The sequence below is a fragment of the Lissotriton vulgaris genome, chromosome 6 (genome assembly GCF_964263255.1).
Source record: "Lissotriton vulgaris chromosome 6, aLisVul1.2, whole genome shotgun sequence".
NCBI lineage: Eukaryota > Metazoa > Chordata > Amphibia > Caudata > Salamandridae > Lissotriton > Lissotriton vulgaris.
Window position 1 is genome coordinate 222,536,281 of NC_141694.1, and position 19,827 is coordinate 222,556,107.

Consider the following 19,827-nt stretch of genomic DNA (forward strand, 5'->3'; position numbering starts at 1 on the left):
TCAAGAATTCTCGCTAGAACTGTAATACCTTATAAGGCTGTACTCATTCCTCCAACCAATATAAGAGAGAGATAGTCCTTTTTCCTGTAACCAGAAAACACACTGTTTAACCACTTCATACACCCACGTATTTCCTATTTATCTCAACACCTCTACATGTACGCACCATTTAATGAGGAACAGGACTTTGTCATGACCCATATATCCTGTAAGTTACTTCACTTAAACCATTGCATAGTGTATCCCCGTATTCCTTTACCACCTAATTTAGAGTTAGAGATAAATCTCTCTGTCTTCACTCAGATAAGGTGTCTCTTGTTCCACTATCAGGGCGCCCTGTATAGCTCTAACATTTTGGAAGTCACCAATGTTTATATACTTTCTTAATCCTTATAGTGAGAAACATAAGATCTGATAAATCGGCAACGTGTGGTTGCGACCACCACTACGCTCCGCTTATCGTATAGAGCAAACAATATCACCTATCCGGTAGCAGGTAGTTGCGTCCACCATACTGCTCCGGTTACATTCATTAGCATAGCACACGGTAACGTGTAGAGCCCTACAACGCTCCGCTGCTCTCAAGTTCCCAAAATGCCTTAGTACAATCTATAGATAAATGGCAACAAGCCGCGACATGCCGCTCAGTTCCACGGGACCCTCCACACAGCCCCAAATGTGCAGTCAAGCATCAGCCGATGCCTTCCTTCGATAAAGTCTTTGAACAGGTATCTAAACAAAGATACAAACCCGCGAGCTACGGCTCCCAGCGGATCTCCGGTGAACAACAATACCTCTAAGTTGAGCGGGGATTACAGCAGCCGGAGGATCTCCCCCGCGTTCAGCAGCATGATGCCAACGGCAGCAGCGCTTCCTCAATAGACACAAACGAAGGACTCAAAATTACGTACAACTTCCCCCCTGGCTCCTCCAACCTTATACTTCCTGCATCAAAGGCTCCTGGAAGTTGTAGTTCGTTAAAGTTTAGGTAGGCGCGGCAAGGCAAAACCTGACACCGGATTGATCGGGGAGTATCAGGGTCGAGATGACCTTGTCTAATCTGATGGCCAGCAGTTTCGCTAAGACCTTTGGCTCAGCATTGAGGAGTGAGATGGGCCTATACGAGGAAGGTAGCGTCTTAGGCTTGCCTGCTTTGTGAATGACCACAATATTTGCCACCCGCTGGTTCAAAGGAAGCTGACCTGTTTCCTTACTTTCCAGGAACATAGCCCGGATATGCGGAACGATCATATGGGCATTCAGTTTGTATAATTCTATTGGTATCCCATTTGGAACCGTTGCCTTCCCGGATTTTAGGCCTCTAATCGCCTGTGCGACTTCATCATCAGTAAATGCCGAGCCCAAATATTCCCTGTGATCTTCTGATAATCCTGGCATGCAAATATCCTTGATCATTTCACCATTCTCTGCCTCAGTGTAGCCACCAGCCGTAGTGTACACCTCCCTGCAATACTCAGAGAATCCATCTCCACTGCCTGCGGCTCTGTGAATCTATCAGATCCCGACCCCTCCAGCTCCGGCACTATCCTAGATGCCCATAACCCGCGCTCCAGCCTAGTAATCAACTTACCGGCCTTGTCTCCGTGTTCATATATTCAACTCTGTGTTGTTACATTCTGAACAGTCGCCCTCTCCCTGGCGAGGCCTTTGTATTCATCCTGTTTTAACTTCAATAAGTGGAGGTCCCCCTGAGCGGCCGATTCAGCCACCCGCTCCTCTAACCTTATCACCTCGGACTCTACCCTAAGCACCTCCGCCTGACTCTTCTTTTTCATGGCCGCCACCAAGGAGAGGACCTCACCCCTCAACACAACTTTATACGCCTCCCACAATGTCTGCGGTGAATCAACCGTACCTACATTCTCCTGAAAGTAGTGTTCTGAGACCCGAAGTATCTCCTTTTTGATGGCAGGATCCTTCAGTTGCCACGCACTGTTCGGAGCCACCCTACTCACAGCTGGCTGTCCGCACTAAACCTGTATACACATTGGGGAATGATCAGAGATGCCTCTGCCAAGATACCGCGCCTCTCTAATTGTGGTGGCCATAGCCGCCGGTATCAATATGTAGTCCAGCCTGGACATACTTTTATATGCGGCTGACACATGAGTAAAATGCTTCTGCGTCGGATTGCGTAACCGCCAGCAATCAACCAGTCTTAATGTTTCGAGGAAATCCGGAAGCCTCCTCTGAGATGGAGTGTACATTCGTGCCAGATACCTATCCATTTCCCCATCAAGCACTGCATTTAAATCACCCCCCAGTACCAGGAGGCCCAAGGGTAGCATCAAAAACACCGCTCCTAAGTCTCTGAAAGTGTCTGACTGAAGGCCCGGTGGCACATAAATTGTGACTGTCTTTCCCCCCATCTGCCCCGAGATACTGACATATCTGCCCCTCTGGTCTGACCGTGTAGCCTGAATCGCCAATGGGAAGGAATTCTTTATCAGAATACTGACCCCCCTAGACCCCGATGTAAACCCAGCATGAGCCACCAATTTATACCCCCCTTTATGAAGGGCCATGCATCGATTACCGATAAGGTGTGTCTCCTGCAACAGAACCACATCTGGGGAATGTTGTATAACCAGCTGATTCACCATCCCTCTCTTAATCTTGTCTCCCAGGCCATTAACATTCCAGCTCAGCACCACTATCCCTGATCCTGACTTTTGTTCGATATTCAACCCACACCTATATCATCCAGCTGCGATATGACCACCTGATGCGAAAAGAAAACAAATACAAACAAAGACCCCCTAACATCCAGTATGTAAGCAGAGATTTTTTTTCCCCAGGATCAAGTATGTCTGGCGTATACAAATGGGGGACCAAAAAGGAACAAAACAATACCATTGTTGCCACACTGAATAACAAAACGAAACTCACCCATTCCACCCCCCCCAACTTCCATCCCGCTCCTTGCACCCCTGCATATGGCCAATGCCCATTTCCAACTCGCAGTGTGCCTGTCACCCTATAACCCCCAAACTAAGTGACTAAAGGTAGAAGTAAGGAGGAAGCCAATACCCTGCCCCCGCCCCCAGCCCCCTAAACAACATCTCACTCCCTGCGCTTCGTACACAAATAAGAAAGCTCTCCGGGTCTGGAGGTTACAGCACCAGATTCGTTTCACAAATGTTCGAAGTGCCCCCTAGGTGCACCCAGTCCCGGGTCCCAGTCTTACTGCTCCGTTCTCTCCTCCTCCCCCTTACGCTCATGTCCTTCGGTTCCGGTCGAATGCCTACTGTCAATCCAGTCCGATGCGACTTCCGGATTGTCAAAAAACCAAGCCTTTCCTTCGATTTCCACCCACAATCGAGCCCGATACATCATGCCATATCGCAGTCCCTTGTCCCGCAACTTCTTCTTCACTGGGAGGAAGCTCTGTCTCTGCTTCTGCACCGACTGAGTAAAGACCGGTAAGAAGGAGAGGGTGGCGTTCTCATATTGCAGTGGAGCCCCCGTCCGCGCCGCCTGCAGGATAGCATCCCGGTCCCGGAAATTAAGCACTATGGCGATCATCGGGCGAGGAGGTGCACCAGGCCTAGGTCTCCCCCTGGCACTCTATGGGCCCTCTCAATGGTAAAGAAATTGCTTAGACCTTTGGGCTTGAGATGGTCAAGAATAATACCCTCCGATCTCTCAAGAACTCCCAGGATACGCACGTTGTTGTGCCGGGCCCTCCTTTCGTAGTCATCGAGTTTCCGGTCTGCGGAGTCACGAGAGGCCTTGAGGGCGCGCACTTCCTGCTGTAGTTCCGCCACATCGTCGATCAAACTAGCGGTCTTGATATCCAGTGACTTAACTTTCTCGCTAGCCTTTGTGAGGTCCGCACGTATCAGGTTTACTTCGATCGTAACCGCATCCAATTTATTGTCCATAGACTCCATCTTTTTCCCAAGAGACGACTGGACCCCCGTTATTGCAGAAATAAGATCCGACAGCGTTGGTTCAGTGAGAGCATCAAGCTCGCCTCCGCTCGGCCCTTGAGTCTTCTTAAGCTCCCCTGGGGACCCCTTGGGCATAGTGTACTGATCAAGCTTATTAGATTGCACCTGTTTCGCCCCCTTCCATGACCTGGACATGGTCCTATCAGAGTCAAGCTTCGTCGCCATCACTGCAATTGACACACCTCCGTAACGCGCTGCTGCCGTGATCGTGCGGCTCCGCTTGGGGAGCAATTGTCCCCTGCCGTAGATACGCTTTCACCGGTGAGACCCACCTCACACGGCCCCTCAGTTAGCAGGCCCAGCCACCACCGGCCAGTCAAACTGCGGAGCCACCTCTGAAATGGTGCAACTGAATGCTTCGGCACCCTCCGTCTTAATTGCCAGGTATCACATGGCGAGGGACGCGAGTCACCACATCCCGGACCCTCACTCACAGCCAAGACTCCAAGGCGGGACATCCGTCGCCCCCCATCGCAGAAATGAGTACATTCAGAAAATTCAGCCCACAATCCTTCAGCAGTCCTGGGCCGTCGCCTTTATATACATACAGTCCCAGTCCTGGCTGTCTCCTGCCAGTTGCTCAGTGGTGCTACACCGCCCCACCCCGCAATACGCCCGTCAAACATCCCGTGGAGGGCTCCGCTCACACCAGCACTAGGCCTGCTCTTTCGCACAGGATCGCTGTATGGGCCCGGCGTCACCGCAGCGGCCTGAGGCACTCTGTCCATCCAGCCCCGGCGGCGCGGGGCCTCACTCCCTCAAGAAATCCAAGCTGCGCACCTCCAGTCCCACAGCAGACAGCTGGTGACCTGACCGGCGGCGCCTCCGCCTCTGTATGCCGCACAAGAAGTTGCAGTGCACCAGCCGAGATCCGCCGCCAAGCCAGGCACCACGTATGCCAAGATCGGGGCCAGATCAGCGCCCCCCGGCCAGCGGCACCTGACACTACTCAATGACGCACCGGGGATCGCGTCTGCCTCAGGTACTGATCCAGGCGGGTGGCAGGCACCACCACAACCCCAAGCTGGCACCTCCTGTTGAAATCGCCGGTATCCCAGCGTCACGGCGGCGGCCCGAGGCAGCCCGCCCGGCCGCCTCCCCAAGCGCCGGATCTTGCCGCCTCCAAGGGACTCTTGCCGCGCTCCTCTGATCCCGCGGTAGGCAGCCGAAAGTCCAACCGGTGGCTCCTCCGCCTACTCACCGTCCCGGGAAGCAGCTGCAATTCGCGGGCGTGTTGGCCGGCGTCTGTCAGCAAGCCGGGTAAACTTTGTGCCCAATTCGGCGCCGGACCGGAGACTTCCGGTACTCGACAGCTGATGTTATTCACTTGCGGCCGGGGGGCAAACTCCCCACTCCAGGTCCCGGCTCGGGCGGGCGACAGGCCCCGTCCCCACGGGCGGCACAACTCGAAGATCCGAGGTCGGATCACGCCGGGGGTTGTTGCGCCTGGTGCCGCTTCTCCCCCGCCACAGGTGCATCGGCGCAGGGCTCAGGATAAAAGGCAGGATGGTATAGACGGAGGCTGGGGTCTCAGGAGCCCCGAGCTCACGCCACCATTTTGGGTCCGTGCGTAGCTTCTCCCCCGTCAATCTTGTTTTTAACTATTGAAAGGACTAGCTCTCCAAAAGGTTATCATTTGATCTACCTTGTTACATCTAACATGTGTAACTTTCAATTGGGAAAGCTAGAAATTTGGAGTTAGGGCTCTCTGAGCTCAGAATTTAAAAACACATATTTTAGTGAAGGTGGTTTTGTTATAAATTGCAACATTTAAAAAGTGGGTATTCACTCTAAACAGTCACACAAAGGGAGCTGAGGTGTGCCCTGCATATCTCGATTGCCCATCACCAGGCGGCTGGGCTTTCCTGAGCTAGATTGATGGGGGGAGTGGATACTGACACCTGAATACGACTGTGCCTGTCCTCTCACAATGCTGTCTCCAACGACCTCCAGTGTGTCTGGAGCCAGGACAGGGGAAGGCAGGATCGGCGCACTACAAACACTATCCTTTGAAGTATGCCTACATCAAAGGCCAAATGGGGTATACGTATTGGACCTAAAACTCTAGACTTTTAGAACACTTCTGGATTGAGGACTCTGCCAAGAAGAAGAAGAGCTGTCAGGAGGAGTACTGCCCCTTTGCTGTGTGTTGCTTTGATGGGTTGGCCTGCAGTTGCTGTTCATGCCTGTGAGCAATGAATGAACTGGACTTTGCTGTTTTGATCCTGCTTTCTAAGTTTCTCCAAAGGTGTGTGTGCTTGCTCCTGTTGGAAGTCTTAGGATCCTCAAAGACTTCACCTTTAGCACCGGAAATCCACTGCTGGGAGTCCTGAACCTGCTAAGTGGTGCCAGTTCCAGTTCTGGAACATTGGAGGTGATTTCTGAGCTGTAACTTCAAGAAAAGAATTCCCGATGCCGTCACTGATGCCGCTGCCTGCACCAACACTTAGGTTACCGCTCACTGGGTGAGCGCAGCACTGACCTCGATAACATCGCAACCCTAGTCTCACTGACAACAATGCTTCTCGCTGACATTGCCGCCACCGCCTGCACCGTGGCCTGGGGCACGGCCTCATCGTACCGGCTTCGACCGCCCCGCAATGTTGGTCTCACCGACGATGACGTCTACGCGGCGTCACCAACTGCACTGCTTGCTCCAATGATGAGGTCCCTGCCTCGTTGCACCACCCTCAACGACACCACAGGCTTGGGCTACTGATGACAGCGTCATCAACTCTGACACCAGCACTCTGCACCAACCCCATACCACTACCTGCACCGAAGCCGCGGACACCGCATAGTGAAATGCACAACACACCGCACGCGACGACACCACACCCGACATCAGCACTCTTGATTTTGATCTCATGGGGTTCGTTCTGTAACATGTGTGACTTCAAGTACTCACGACTTGCAGCACTGATGCCTGCAACGCCTCACTGCTCTACCACGCTGCAAGGTTGTCGAGGCCTCTTCAATGTCAAGGTACTGTTTGCAGGTCTTCCCCTACGCCGTAGACGGCCCTTGACTCCTTCGAGGTCGAACTAAACCGTGGGATTTGTTGGTCTTGACGCCACAATAGCTCTGGTTGGTGTTATTGACTTTAAGGAACTGTATTTTTGAGATATTCTTTTAAAATTCATATATCTGCTTGTTTATGCTTTATTGTTGTCATTTTGGTTTGATTAGATCAATGTTGGCTGTTTTTCTAAACTGATGTGGTGTCCGTTTGTAGTGTTTTCACTGTGTTACAGGGTGTTTTATGTACAAATGCTTTACACATTGCCTCTGAGATAAGCCTGACTGCTCGTGCCAAGCTACAAAGGGGGTGAGCATGTGTTATCTTAGCTGTGTAATCCCCTTACCCTGACTAGAAGGAAGGGTCCCTATTTGGACAGGGTGCAAGCCACTGCCAAATAGAGGCCCCCATTTCTAACATCCATAAAGAGAAGCACTGGGCTGGATATTAAGTTATTGTGTCTGCTTGTTGCCTATTGAGTTCTGAGCAAGCCTGTGACTACTCACCCTGGCTACCCATGGGGTCAAGTACAAAAAGGCTTATACCTGGACAAGTTTTCAGAGCATTAAAAGGACAGGTCTCAAGAAACAAGTGGCAAATGAACTCAACCACCATAGTTGGGGTCTGAATGGGGTCTGACAAATATTAAATATTACAGGTACACACCCTAAACACAAAAATTGCTATCAATCTGAGCATTCTTGGTCCTCTTCTCCTTGCCAAAGTACAGCTCACAAAGGAACCAGGAAATGACCCAGAGTACAATACCCTCCCAAATTCATGTCCAGAGCCTTAATTCCCAGCCACAGATCCAAATCCCAAGGAATGATCCTGAAGGATTTGTGGCCACTGACCAGCCAATCAATTCTCCAGGGAATTCACACCATTGCACCATATGGCAAACTGCAACACCACACCATCTACAGAATATACAGAATCCATCAAATATTGTAGAAAATAATATTTGTTTGAAATCAAGAAAAGAAAACTCTAGGTTGGGTTCAACCTTAGCAAGAACTCCCAACACCTATGTGCCCCGCCACATTTTCTAACTTCATGAATAGATGTGTGGTATAACTTCACTGGGGAGGGAAGCCGAATCCAGGTCCCATAACTTACACTGGGCCAGCCAATATTGAGGGTGAAACTCCTGTTCAGGCATCTATATTGCAAGATAGCTTAAACCAACTGATATAGCACATTATATCTGTCCTGGGCTAAGTTCAACATTTCAGTGTGTGCAGGTATACTGATGAAGTATCCCAGCTCTCGAAACCCAGCTTTGAAATGACCAATGTATCAGTAATTTTCGGGTGTGGGATATCACAGTAGTCTAAGTTACTCCTTAAGGGAGCCCTAAGAAATGGGAATTTTGCATTTATACCTGCTTTCATTAAGGAACTCTCACTAGCTTTTCGCTAGTGAAATGTCCTGGGTGTACAGACAATCACTGGGAATGTGTTATTCCTACTGGAATTCCGACTCATGACTCATCCAGAAACACAGTTACCACCTGTAGCAGGATTTCCTCCAAACTTGGAATGTGGGCTTACTTATATTCTACACTTGGTGAATATCTATTGATGAGTACTTCAGGAGCTCATCAATACGTTTGTGAATTAGCTCCAAAATGCCTCAATCCAGATTAGTAAAAAGGCCACAGTCCCTACTAAATGTAGCAATTGCATATGAATATTCCATGAATATTCCCACTTTATATTCCATTTTAGATGTTTTGGATCCTATAAGAGTATGTGAAGTAGTATACAGCAATACTACTTCAGGCACTCATAAATGGCTTTGTAAATTGGCCCTGAAATGTCCAACTTCTTATTAGTACAAAGAGGGCACATTCTTTTCTATTTGTGCTAACTTTATATGAATATTTCGATTTTATTCCCACTTTAAATGTTTTAGTGCCAATTCTCAAAAGCATTTATGAGTATGTCAAGTAATACTGAATTCCTCCGTGTATTTGCACCAGCATATTTCGAGCAAGTTAAAATTGCCTATTTCTAAATCACATTAGTTCAAGAAATCAATTAAAATGTATGAGCAAATATATAAATGGGCGCTCTGAGTTACCTCCTTTCTAATGCCATCTTTGCTATTGGTCGATTTATATCCTTTATCTAAATGCAGTAAATGATGTATACAAATTAATAATATACTAACAATTTAACGTTTTCATTTTTTTCCAGTCTAAGACGGGAGAAAAGCTTTCAGTCTACAGCAAAATATGTTTTGCTGTCGGAGGATTCCCAAACCAGGTGGCAAGCAGCGCCTCTGCGTTTTTCCTGCAGATCTATTTATTAGATATAGCACAGGTCAGTACCATACCATTAAGCTCCCCAGGAGCTTATTTGCATATTCTGCCTCGTCAATTTCACAAAATATTATGATTTTACTGTTTGCATTCATGGATGCATGTGACTGCCAAATATTAATTATTATGTTTACCATGTTCACTGTTTTTAGGTCTCGGCTAGCGTAGGCTGCGCTTGCGCAGTCTCACTGGCGAGATTTTATGTTTTCTAGTAGTGGGGCATGAACCCGCCCCTGTTCTCCATTGGCTGGCCTCCTAAATGCTGCCCAGCCGTTGGAGAAGAGGTTTGTATTTCAATTTAAGCACTGTCTTTTTCGTATTCAGGGGTTTGTTTTTTAGCTTCTTTCTCTCCTCTTCCCATTGGCTGGAATGTAAACAACAACAAGTCAAAACACGCCATTACATTACATTCCAGCCAATGGAAAGAGGAGAGAAAGAAAAACACGCCCCTCAGTCTGAAAATGACGGGGCGTTTCTGAGATCCATTTCTGCTGGACCTCGGAGAAACATGGTGGTGTTCATGGCGTGGTCCACCGCGTATGTGTTTGTTTTTATTGGGCGGGTCGCATAATATTTTTAATTCCTAAGCGGGTGCCCACCCTGCTGTTTATTTTCAATTCGGAGGAAGCCTACCCCTCATCTGCCCCGTTTTCACTGCCGCAGCCCGGGACTGCAGCGAATCACTGCTGCCTGATAGCGGACAGCATCACCCCTGCTCTTCCAACTCTGGTGGCAACCAGTGGCGTGGCCCTGAGCGTGATCGAGAGCACACCTGCAGCAAAAGCTCAGACGTGGCCCTGGCTGTCCCTGGGGACCCGCCTAACTGCACAGCTGCAACCAAGCCTGCCGGACGCGGACGGAAGGCCTAGGCACGCTGCTGCCTGCCCTCCAACACTGTAGATGGCGCTGTGCCCTTGGAGGGCCAGTGCAGCTGTCCCGGTGAGTGGAGACCGCTCCCGGGGTTTGTGGTGCTCCCTCTTTGCCATTCCTCGCCTCTGTGGCCTCATTCCGGGCCTCATGCGACTCGAATCAGATCTGTGGACTGAAGAGGGGGGGCTGTCCCCTGATCACCAGAACTTTCCATCCCCACTCCCGATTCCTGCTCGGACCGTCTCTGGGGTGATATCTGGCCCAGCTCAACCCCATATACCTCAGTGCTCACCGCTACTCCCGCTGAGGCGCCATCGCGGAGGCGGTGTGACCCCCCCCCACTGCAGCCCGTTCTCCATACAAGAAGCCATTACTGAGCCCAGATAAGTCAACACTAACTGTGGCCCTCGCGGCCGACGGTACTGGGCGCTGCAGTATGTGGAGAGTGGTGCCCCACTTGCGCCCTGTGGCGCCGTATTCTTGGACCCCTGGCGACGGGGCGGAACAAGCGCCGGGAAGAAAAGTAAACAATCGCAGGCAAGATCGGACCCAGGCGGACCTGACTGCTGTACATACTCCATGGTGAGCGGCGCTGCGAGAATTGTTGCTAATTGCAGCTCAGGCACCCGGTGTGACTGCCCGAGAGAGACCGGGATCCCCTGCTGTGTTGGGCGATGGGGTTGGTGCTTCCACCGAAGCTACTTTGCCTGTTGGGCCCGTCCTGAAGCCTGCGTTGATATCGGCCTAGCCGGGGGGCAGGTGTGGCCCACTCTTGGCCTACTGTAGTCCTGATTGCTGAAACTGTGGCGGCGCGGCCCGCTGCTGAGAGACATTGCTCAAGAGCTGCATCAAACTGAACTGAGCCCTACAAACTTCCAGAAGGTAGGCCCAGCATAGATACCACTGGAGGACGCCTATACGGAGAGAGGAGCAGCCATTTTAGCACTGTTTGGTGTGCGCTGAGTTTGCAGAGGCGGTCACAACAGTGCAAAGTGCGAAACCGGAGGCGCCTTGGCCCTGAACTGTCTGTGTTAGCTATTTGGGAGTAGACACAATCTCTGCTTCTAACGTAGCGAAGAACCTGAAACACCCTGGGGATCGTGACTGTTGTATCGCCCTATAGTGCCCTGTGCCTTACATCCTCCACTCGTCCTGTACTTACCTGAGTCTGCACCGGCCCTGCTCACCTATCACTACCGTTGTGCAAATCCTGGGTCATTTAACCTGTGAAGTGTAAATAACCCTAATACTGCTGTAACCGAGAACACATTGACCGTGACACATGTCCTGAAGCTCACAGGTGAGAGCCCGCTACTGTCTGTCAGCAGCCCACCCTGACGCTGGATCCGTGTGCCAGCCTTGATAAAGCAGGGAGCTGGTAGATGCCCCGTGCCGTAAAATCTTGGGCCTGTGCCATCGCTGGCATGAGGAGCACCCGACGCTCAGCTGAACCTTCACCGTCCACAGTGAGTACCTGTTACACCTTCAGATTCCTGGCCCAATGACCTGCTGGACCTAGGACGTTTCTTGTGTGTGTGTGGCGCTCTGTGTGTGTGTGTGTGTAGCGCTCTGTGTGTGTGTGTGTGTGTGGCACTCTGTGTGTGTGTGGCGCTCTGTGTGTGTGTGTGCGTTCACCAGATAAAACCATATCTGAATTGCACCTGTACTTCGGAAATGATCCTAATCCCATTCAGTCCTGAGAAACACCAACAACGTGAGTCATGGCACCAAAGTAGGCAGCTGATTCTCTCAGGAGACTTTAGAATGTTTACAAACAATTATTATATTCCTAGAAAATACACATCAATCCGTGTACCTTATTTTTAAAAAGTGGCCAGGTGAGGCGGAGCTTTTCTCTCCTACCAAATAGCTAGGAGAATGATTGCACCTAGGATACCCAGGTGATATCTTTTACTATATTTGTTTATTCACCACTTTGTATGCAGTAGTGATACCCGGTCCTGATGAATGCAAGGGGCACCTCCTTGGGCCCGAAAGACTGCAGAAACATGTCGACCCATTGTTACATATAGTAGCTATTTGTTGAAACTACTATTCTTTCGCACTGATTTTATTGATTTGGAAGCTGAGAGGTATTCATTAAACTTATTTTCCTCTTGTCTCTCCAATTTTAGCCATATTTGCACCTTTTTCACCCTAACTTTAATTCACGCACTGCTTTTCAGTTATCAGTACACGCCAACATACCTACAGCCCACCGGGGCACCCACATCTTCATCAAATTCAAAGGTGGCTGTTATGGCTATCCTTCCTGGTGTGAAGGGTCCCAGATGATGACAAGGGCGGTATAGGTCGACAACTGATGGGTATTTTTCACATTTGGAAAGTATTAATTTGGTCTTGTATTATATTCTCAGATACACTTTTTCTTCTTTCTCCCTTTGTGTCAGATGCATAGTTAGTCGATAGGATTGTTTTTGACCCACAGTTACTCTTTGTTTGCTCATATTGACCTTATTGGGGGTTGTAGCTGTGTTAGGTCGTTAAATATCCCCTTGGACCCTCCCCTCTCTGTTGTGTTCCTAGCTTTGAAAAATAGCCTAATTTATTATGCATGAAGATTCTTAGTATTACATAGTAGGATTACCATCTTCTATATTATAACTCTGTACAGAAGTCCCTGCTATCATCAATCTTGGACGACAGGCCCACAGTACCATGACACATCAAGGTAGAACCCCTGAGGGTACCTTTCAGGTATATAAGCACCACATCTTTCCTGGGCAAACCAGAGAAGAAGCTTCCATGCTGATACGAGACGCTGAAGTCCCTGCATGCAGAAACTCCAGCACACAGTGGTCTGACATCCCTTGCGGGGTGTCCAACTCGAGACCAAGACGGGGTCCTTTGTTCTTCCCATCAGGTAATGGGGTTGGCTCTTTCCTAGGGGATTCTTGGCTGTACAACTACATACATGCTAGGTACACTTAGGTACAGTTAGCTAGGTTTTGCATCTTAAGAGTATGTTTGAGATCTGTATAATGGTTGTTGCAGCACATGTATTTTACACTAGAATGACGCTGGTTCAATAAATACTTATTGAAAACATCCCCACCATTTATTCTGTGTACCTCTCTAAGACAAAGTAAGCACGAGTGACTGAGCGAAAAGTACTGTATAGTTTCCACGATCCCTGAGGGGTAAGGGATGTCATGTTCGATACTTTCCAGAAACTATTAGCTTCTCTGTAAGCGTGTGGGGCTTATAGTGGCAATGTGAGATAGCTGGTCAACAGGCTAACATATAACCTTTGGGTGTGTCTGGAATCAGTCTGGACACCAATCCCTTAGTTTACGTTGTCTAAACGTGCAGATCATAAATAGATTTATAAAAACTACACAACCTAATGGTGGGGGGCTGTTGCTGTTTTCTAATAAATATTGGTGTTGAGGTAACACTATGTATACAATTAGTCAAAATTTCTAAAATTCTCTGGAACCACAAAGCAAACTACAGGGCCTTAAGATTAGAAGGTGATGTAAAAAAACAGCAAAAGAGAAACAATTTTTATTTAATATGGAAAATATGCCACCCAGTGCCATGAAGCTCTTACTCTCCACCTCCCCATCCTTGAGCTGATGCTCCAGTGCCTCTGCCATGATATACCTTTTACTCTAAAGTAAAGGCACATAGAAGCATTCTGAGAGCTGTAGTTAAGTGCAACCAAAGGATCACATACACAGTGTGAGGCTTCCCTAGCAAAGGCCCTTGGTCATTACCAGAAATGTCCCTTCAGCAGTACATTGGTGTGCGCTTTGAGAACTGCAGCTCCATCGGAAATGGCGGGCTCAGAGGAGTCTTTCCTTTCGTTCTAAATCTCCTCCTGTGTAGCTTTTGCAAAGATTGCATAATTTGCATTGCATTGGGCTTTCTTGCTCGTGAGGACACACATTTCAGGATCTATGAGCTGCGCCACGAACAGGAAGAACTGTAGCTAACGCACTGCCTGTTGTTGAAATATGGAAAAACAATATTACTGTAAACACATACCAACAATGAAGAACATTTTATAATTAAAAAAAACACAAGCATTGGAAACGAAACAAAACTGGCACTTAAAACAATATATACTGTAAGTGGATATCAAATGAGGATGCCATCCAAAGCGCTCATTTTAGTCAGAAAGTAAGAACAATGAACAACAATCCACATTGAGCCAAACCGAACAAAATAAATAGTGCGCCGACAAATACATAAAGATTAGCATGCATGTAACAGGGGCAGTCTGCATGGGAGGAAACCAAGCAACAAAAGGTAGGACAAACAACAACTAAGCGACCAGTAAAAAACACAAATTTACGAGAGGCACTACAAAAAACAAATAAAAAGCATTGGGTGTGCACTTAGCCAACAATAGTAGATACAGCATGTTTTGGTTCAAGAAAGCGCATGTGTGCTGTCTAGAGCAGAGACCTAAAAAGTACTAACATGGCACCTAGGCACTTTCCAACAATTGAGAATCAATAGGGTGACAGTTTTTGCCTGCTATAACTGGGAGAATTGAATGAGCATCCAGTTGATGTCTTGGGTTTCAGCCTTTGGCAAAGAGTGTTTCAATGACTGGAGATGGGCACAGACCACCTGTAAAAGCTGGTCGTCCTGACACTCTCTGATTGGCTGATTGGTGGGTACTTGACTAGACATTACCAGATCCATGGGATGATCCGTATTCTAAAAGAATCCTGTATTTATTAGTGGAACTGAGGCAATACTATATTTAGGTGATTTGGGGTTCAGAGTCTGGGAGGAATCTGTATTGAGACAGAGAAAACAAACAACATCACTGTAGAGATGAACATTTATGGCCCTCAACAAGGCTAGGAAAGATTTGTAGCTTGACAAAATAAGGATTTGCAATGCAATAGGTCTCGCATTACTAAAAGTTTGAGTTATTAGTGTTGCATTATTTGCAAAGCCAATAACTCAAACTTTCAGTAATGCGAGACCTATTGCATTGCAAATGCTTGTTTAACAAACTGTTGCTAACAATAAACATTCCTGGGCCTGTGTTCGACTTCATGGTCACAGGTTCAAATCCCTGTGGGTCCACTCAGCCTTTCATCCATCTAAGGTCGATAAAATGAGTACCATTGAGTTGGGTAACAACAAAACATCTGTTATTCAGCGCCAAGATACCCATAGTGGTGATCGTGCGCTTTACAAATACCCGTTATCTTATGTTATTCCACCAACAGCAATGTGACTTCAAAGTGTCAGAAAGACTTGGAATTATTGCAAAAAAATTCCAGAGCACACATTAAAATGAGTGCCTAATGGTATTAAAAATAAATCTTACATATACAAACCTACACACAAAATGAAAGCATAAGCACCTGTCAGAAACAGCAGAGATACCGCACAATGCCCTCTATTCATGTGGCCAATTGAAAAACTGTACATAAAACATAAACTTCAAGATAGCCAGAAACGTGGAAAAAAATAGTAACAATAGATATATTAAAGGTATTTCATGTGCTTAGTTTGGCAACACTATTCTAGCTCATAATAACAACAGAATTCCTTGAACTATATTGCAAAGGACCCTGGGGCATATTATCAAGGGGGGTTATCTCCGCTTTTTTGGCTTTAAAAGCCAAGAAAGCGGAGATAAAATTATCTCCCTATTACCTAGCTGTCGCTAACACCAGTTAGCGACAGCTAGTAGGAGATAGCGACCATCTTGGGCCCCGCTTTGCATGTCAGTGATATTTATCACTAATGACATGCAAAGTGGGCGTGCCAAGATGTTAGCGACTGGAAACAGTCGCTAACATCGCTATCTCCTATTACCAACTTTTGGAAATATTCGCGCTAAGCGCGAATATCTCCAAAAGCTAACACCTGCCCCAGAGCAGTTCTTAGCCATGTTATCCAATGGTAGGTGAATAACATGGCTAAGAGCATTAGCTCGGTAATGCATGAATATCGCTGACTTATCAGTGATATTCATGCATTTCGGCCGATTTTTATCGCTTAGGAGATAAACCTTGATAATAGCAAGGTTCCTAAGCAATAAAAATCGCCGCAGCTTAGCGATAAAAATATCGCCGCTAAACCAACATAGCGATAATTATCGCTAGTTGTTGGTAATATGCCCCCCTATTCTATAGTTGCAAAGTTGAGATCAGAAGGTAAAAATTGCCAGTACTGTCACAGACTCCCAGGAAATTCACAGTTTCCTATGTGAGGTTTAACACTGGATGTAGATAAAAAGGTTGCGCTTTAACAGTCACAAAGACAGTTGTTGATGGTTGCCATCCCCAGCTCAGTTTCTTTCTACCTAGTTAATTTATTTTCCCTGATCAGCATCTTCGCTACCAATGTATGATCTTTTGCCCTACTATGGATCATCAGCTATTCTGCCCATAATATTCACCCAGTGTTAAACCTCACATAGGAAACTGTGAAGTCCCTGGGAGTCTGTGAGTCTGTGACAGTATTGGCATTATTTTTCCTAATGCACTGGCAGAGGTCGCTGCTTCCTCGGATCACAAGTTTTTTGGCCGCGCCATTCTTAAGTGTTGCTTGTTGGTACCTGGATCTGCTATAACCAAGTTAGAATAAGGGCTGCAGAACTGGTTTGTTTGTGCTTTGGAACGTAGTGCTGCAGCGGTTGAGGATCACGAGCCAAAGTACACACTGTGCTGAGCGGCGGTGCGGAGGAATGGTGGGGTGAAGATACACTTCCCGCCTGGGCACATCCAGGTGTTAGGGGTAAGGGGATGGTGGGGTGAAGATCCACTTCCTGCCTGGGCACATCCAGGTGTTAGGGGTGAGGGGATGGTGGGGTGAAGATCCACTTCCTGCCTGGGCACATCCAGGTGTTAGGGGTGAGGGGATGGTGGGGTGAAGATCCACTTCCTGCCTGGTCACATCCAGGTGTTAGGGGTGAGGGGATGGTGGGGTGAAGATCCACTTCCTGCCTGGGCACATCCAGGTGTTAGGGGTGAGGGGATGGTGGGGTGAAGATCCACTTCCTGCCTGGGCACATCCAGGTGTTAGGGGTGAGGGGATGGTGGTGACATTTCAGTGGCATTTTGCTAGTTTGGCCAGCACATATATTGAAGGGGGTGTAAACTTCTACGCCCTTCTGACTAACTATACTCATTGTTCACCTTATTTGCCATAGTGCCCCTCCCCATTGAACATTACCCCTCGTTTAACAATTTTGAATTACAGCTTTGATGTAATCATCACTTGTCCACGTGAAGCTGTGATTAATTTTCGATCCTTCGTACGACTCCCCGGTCACCACCCTTGTGCATTGCATGTCCTCCCGAATGAGCTTCACCAGCCTCCTTTGAGCATCATCGAACAGCCAGTGTGTTTTATATGTTCATGGAACTTAGCATCATCCGACATCCTAATTGAGCCTCACCTACCACTACACCCATTAAGTCTTACCACTGTATTTATCCCGAGTCATTATCTACTTCCCAATAAGCATCATCTACCATCAGGGAGCAGTTTGTTTCCTTATTTTTGTGGATCCTTGTCCCCATTCATTGAGCTTCATCTGCCATCTTATTTGAGTGCCATCTTGCTGCAATGCCAAACATGCTCTACAACATTGTTTATTATCTTCACCAGCATTCAGCATTATATATGGCTGCTCTTAGCTCTCAGCAAGGTCCCGCATGCCAGATGGCGTCATCATCGCTGTCTCCGAGGTTAAACAAAGGAACCGTTCTCATTCATCAGCCTCCTTATTGTCAAACCCCAGAACAGAATATGTATGACCTTTTATCTCAAGTTCCATTTCAGCACATCAATGCTAATTCTCTCAGCAAATTCAGCACCAACTTGTCCTTCATGGTGGGCCTGTTCATTACATGCAGCACTGCCTGATTGGCGATCTATAACGCCACTTTCCTATCCATAAACTCCATCTCCCACAATTGTAGTGCAGGGACAGTGCAAGAGCACAATATGAAGTGTGCAGTGACAGAAAATGAGGAACAACAGAGCTGGTGGTGACCATAAAACAGACTGCAAATATTGCCCCTGAAATTGAAATGCATAATTATGTGAAAGAATCTAAAGGAAAGGGTAATAGTAAAAATGGAACGTTGCACAAACCGCAACTAACATGAAAAGAAAATTTACCCGAAAAATAAAGATTAGGTATTAATTACACTTTACTATTACATATGTCAGAATGCAGGTTGTGGTGTGTAGGTTCCCTGCACTATATGTGAAACACCATAACCTGGCCGGTTTTCAAAGTGCCACTTCATGAATACACCGGCAGCTTTGCTTATCTATGTTGCCCCCGTATCCACTGTTACTGGATAGGCAGGAGAGTTTCAAAAGGTGCAAGTGTACACAGCACCACTTTAGCGAAAGGTAGGATTTTGAGCACACCATTAGCACCAGTACATAGGATGGGTGTGCTCAGAACAGGTGCTGCAGCTGGCCAGCCACTTTTTAATGTTTATTGAGTTGTAAATAAGCAAGCACAGTGTTACATTTTAAATGCCCATGCCATTTTTACTGTTTTGGATGTATAAAATTACACTTTGAATTACTTTTCCTTGAAACATAATAAATAATGTACTGGGACATCAGCAACTTCTTTTTCCTAATCAGTCAGCCATTTTACAAACAGAACATTCCCTTGTAAAAGCAGTATAGTTTCTGGCCCCTTTCCCACCATGGTAATGCAGGAATGGACATTTGCAGTCTTGCATAGTGTTTACTCTTATACTCCTACGTTTCGGTTTGTGCAGCATAGTCAAAGTTGACACATTGTCGCAAGAAAGAGCGAGCAGTGGGTGGGTCCAGACTGAAGGCTTATTTTAAGTCAAAATGATGCAAGGCTCTGTGGTCTTGTGCCAGCAAGAGCAGGTTTCAGTGGCCAGTCTACCATCCAACTGGTCTGATGAGAGGACTGCAGGATCTCCATGGGTGGACGGTAGGCGCAACACATAGTGCCTATCATGGAATGCTCTGCTGGTGGCAGAAATACTGTGGTTCCCAGGTAATGCAGTACTCCCAGCTAGCATACTTCTGTTTATTGCGGGAGTGCTGCTTGTGCAGTGGGGCAGGAGTTCTGATTTTTTTTAACATCAATCCAACTTAGGGTGACTTGCTTGCCAGTCAGGGACATGCAGAAGGAATGGATGTAAGTGAGAGCCCAATTAAGGGGTAGAAGGCTGGCTGGGGATAGAATTGTAGAATGAACGGATATGTTACTTTAGGACGATTGGTGGAATGACTGAAACACTGGTGCAACACAAATGATACGTGTATATTTTTACTTGGACAAAACAGCAAATTCCCCTTGTGTTACTGCTCACCTTTAATTAAACTGAACAGGTAGATAAGTAAACAGTCTTTAGACACTTTTGTGGGCTGGCGAGTATGGGCCTCTTCAGCCTGTGCTGATCATAAAGTATCAATAGCACTCAAAAACAAGGAAATAGATGACCCTTGCAGGGGTACGTGCTGCAGTCTGGAGACAGGCAGCAGAGCTCGTGCTCCTCAGCGCCTCCGTCCATTACTCACGCACTGAAGGAAAGTTGACGGCTGGACAAGACGAGCAGCTTCTGACGCTCAATGCGGGGTCTGGCTGGGGAGCTTTGTGTTTCAAGCGTTCGCTTTCACTTCCGCTTGAA

The 19,827-nt window shown here is 47.5% G+C and overlaps 1 protein-coding gene across 1 annotated transcript in view; it reads left to right on the forward strand.

The window, feature by feature from the left end:
• The window catches only part of MFSD2B (MFSD2 lysolipid transporter B, sphingolipid), a 286,777-nt gene that overhangs the window by 39,769 nt on the left and 227,181 nt on the right, over window positions 1-19,827 (forward strand). The window contains exon 2 of the mRNA XM_086926264.1: window positions 9,195-9,320. Within this exon, the coding sequence (XP_086782390.1) occupies window positions 9,195-9,320 (126 nt within the window). The remainder of the gene's footprint in view (window positions 1-9,194; window positions 9,321-19,827) is intronic.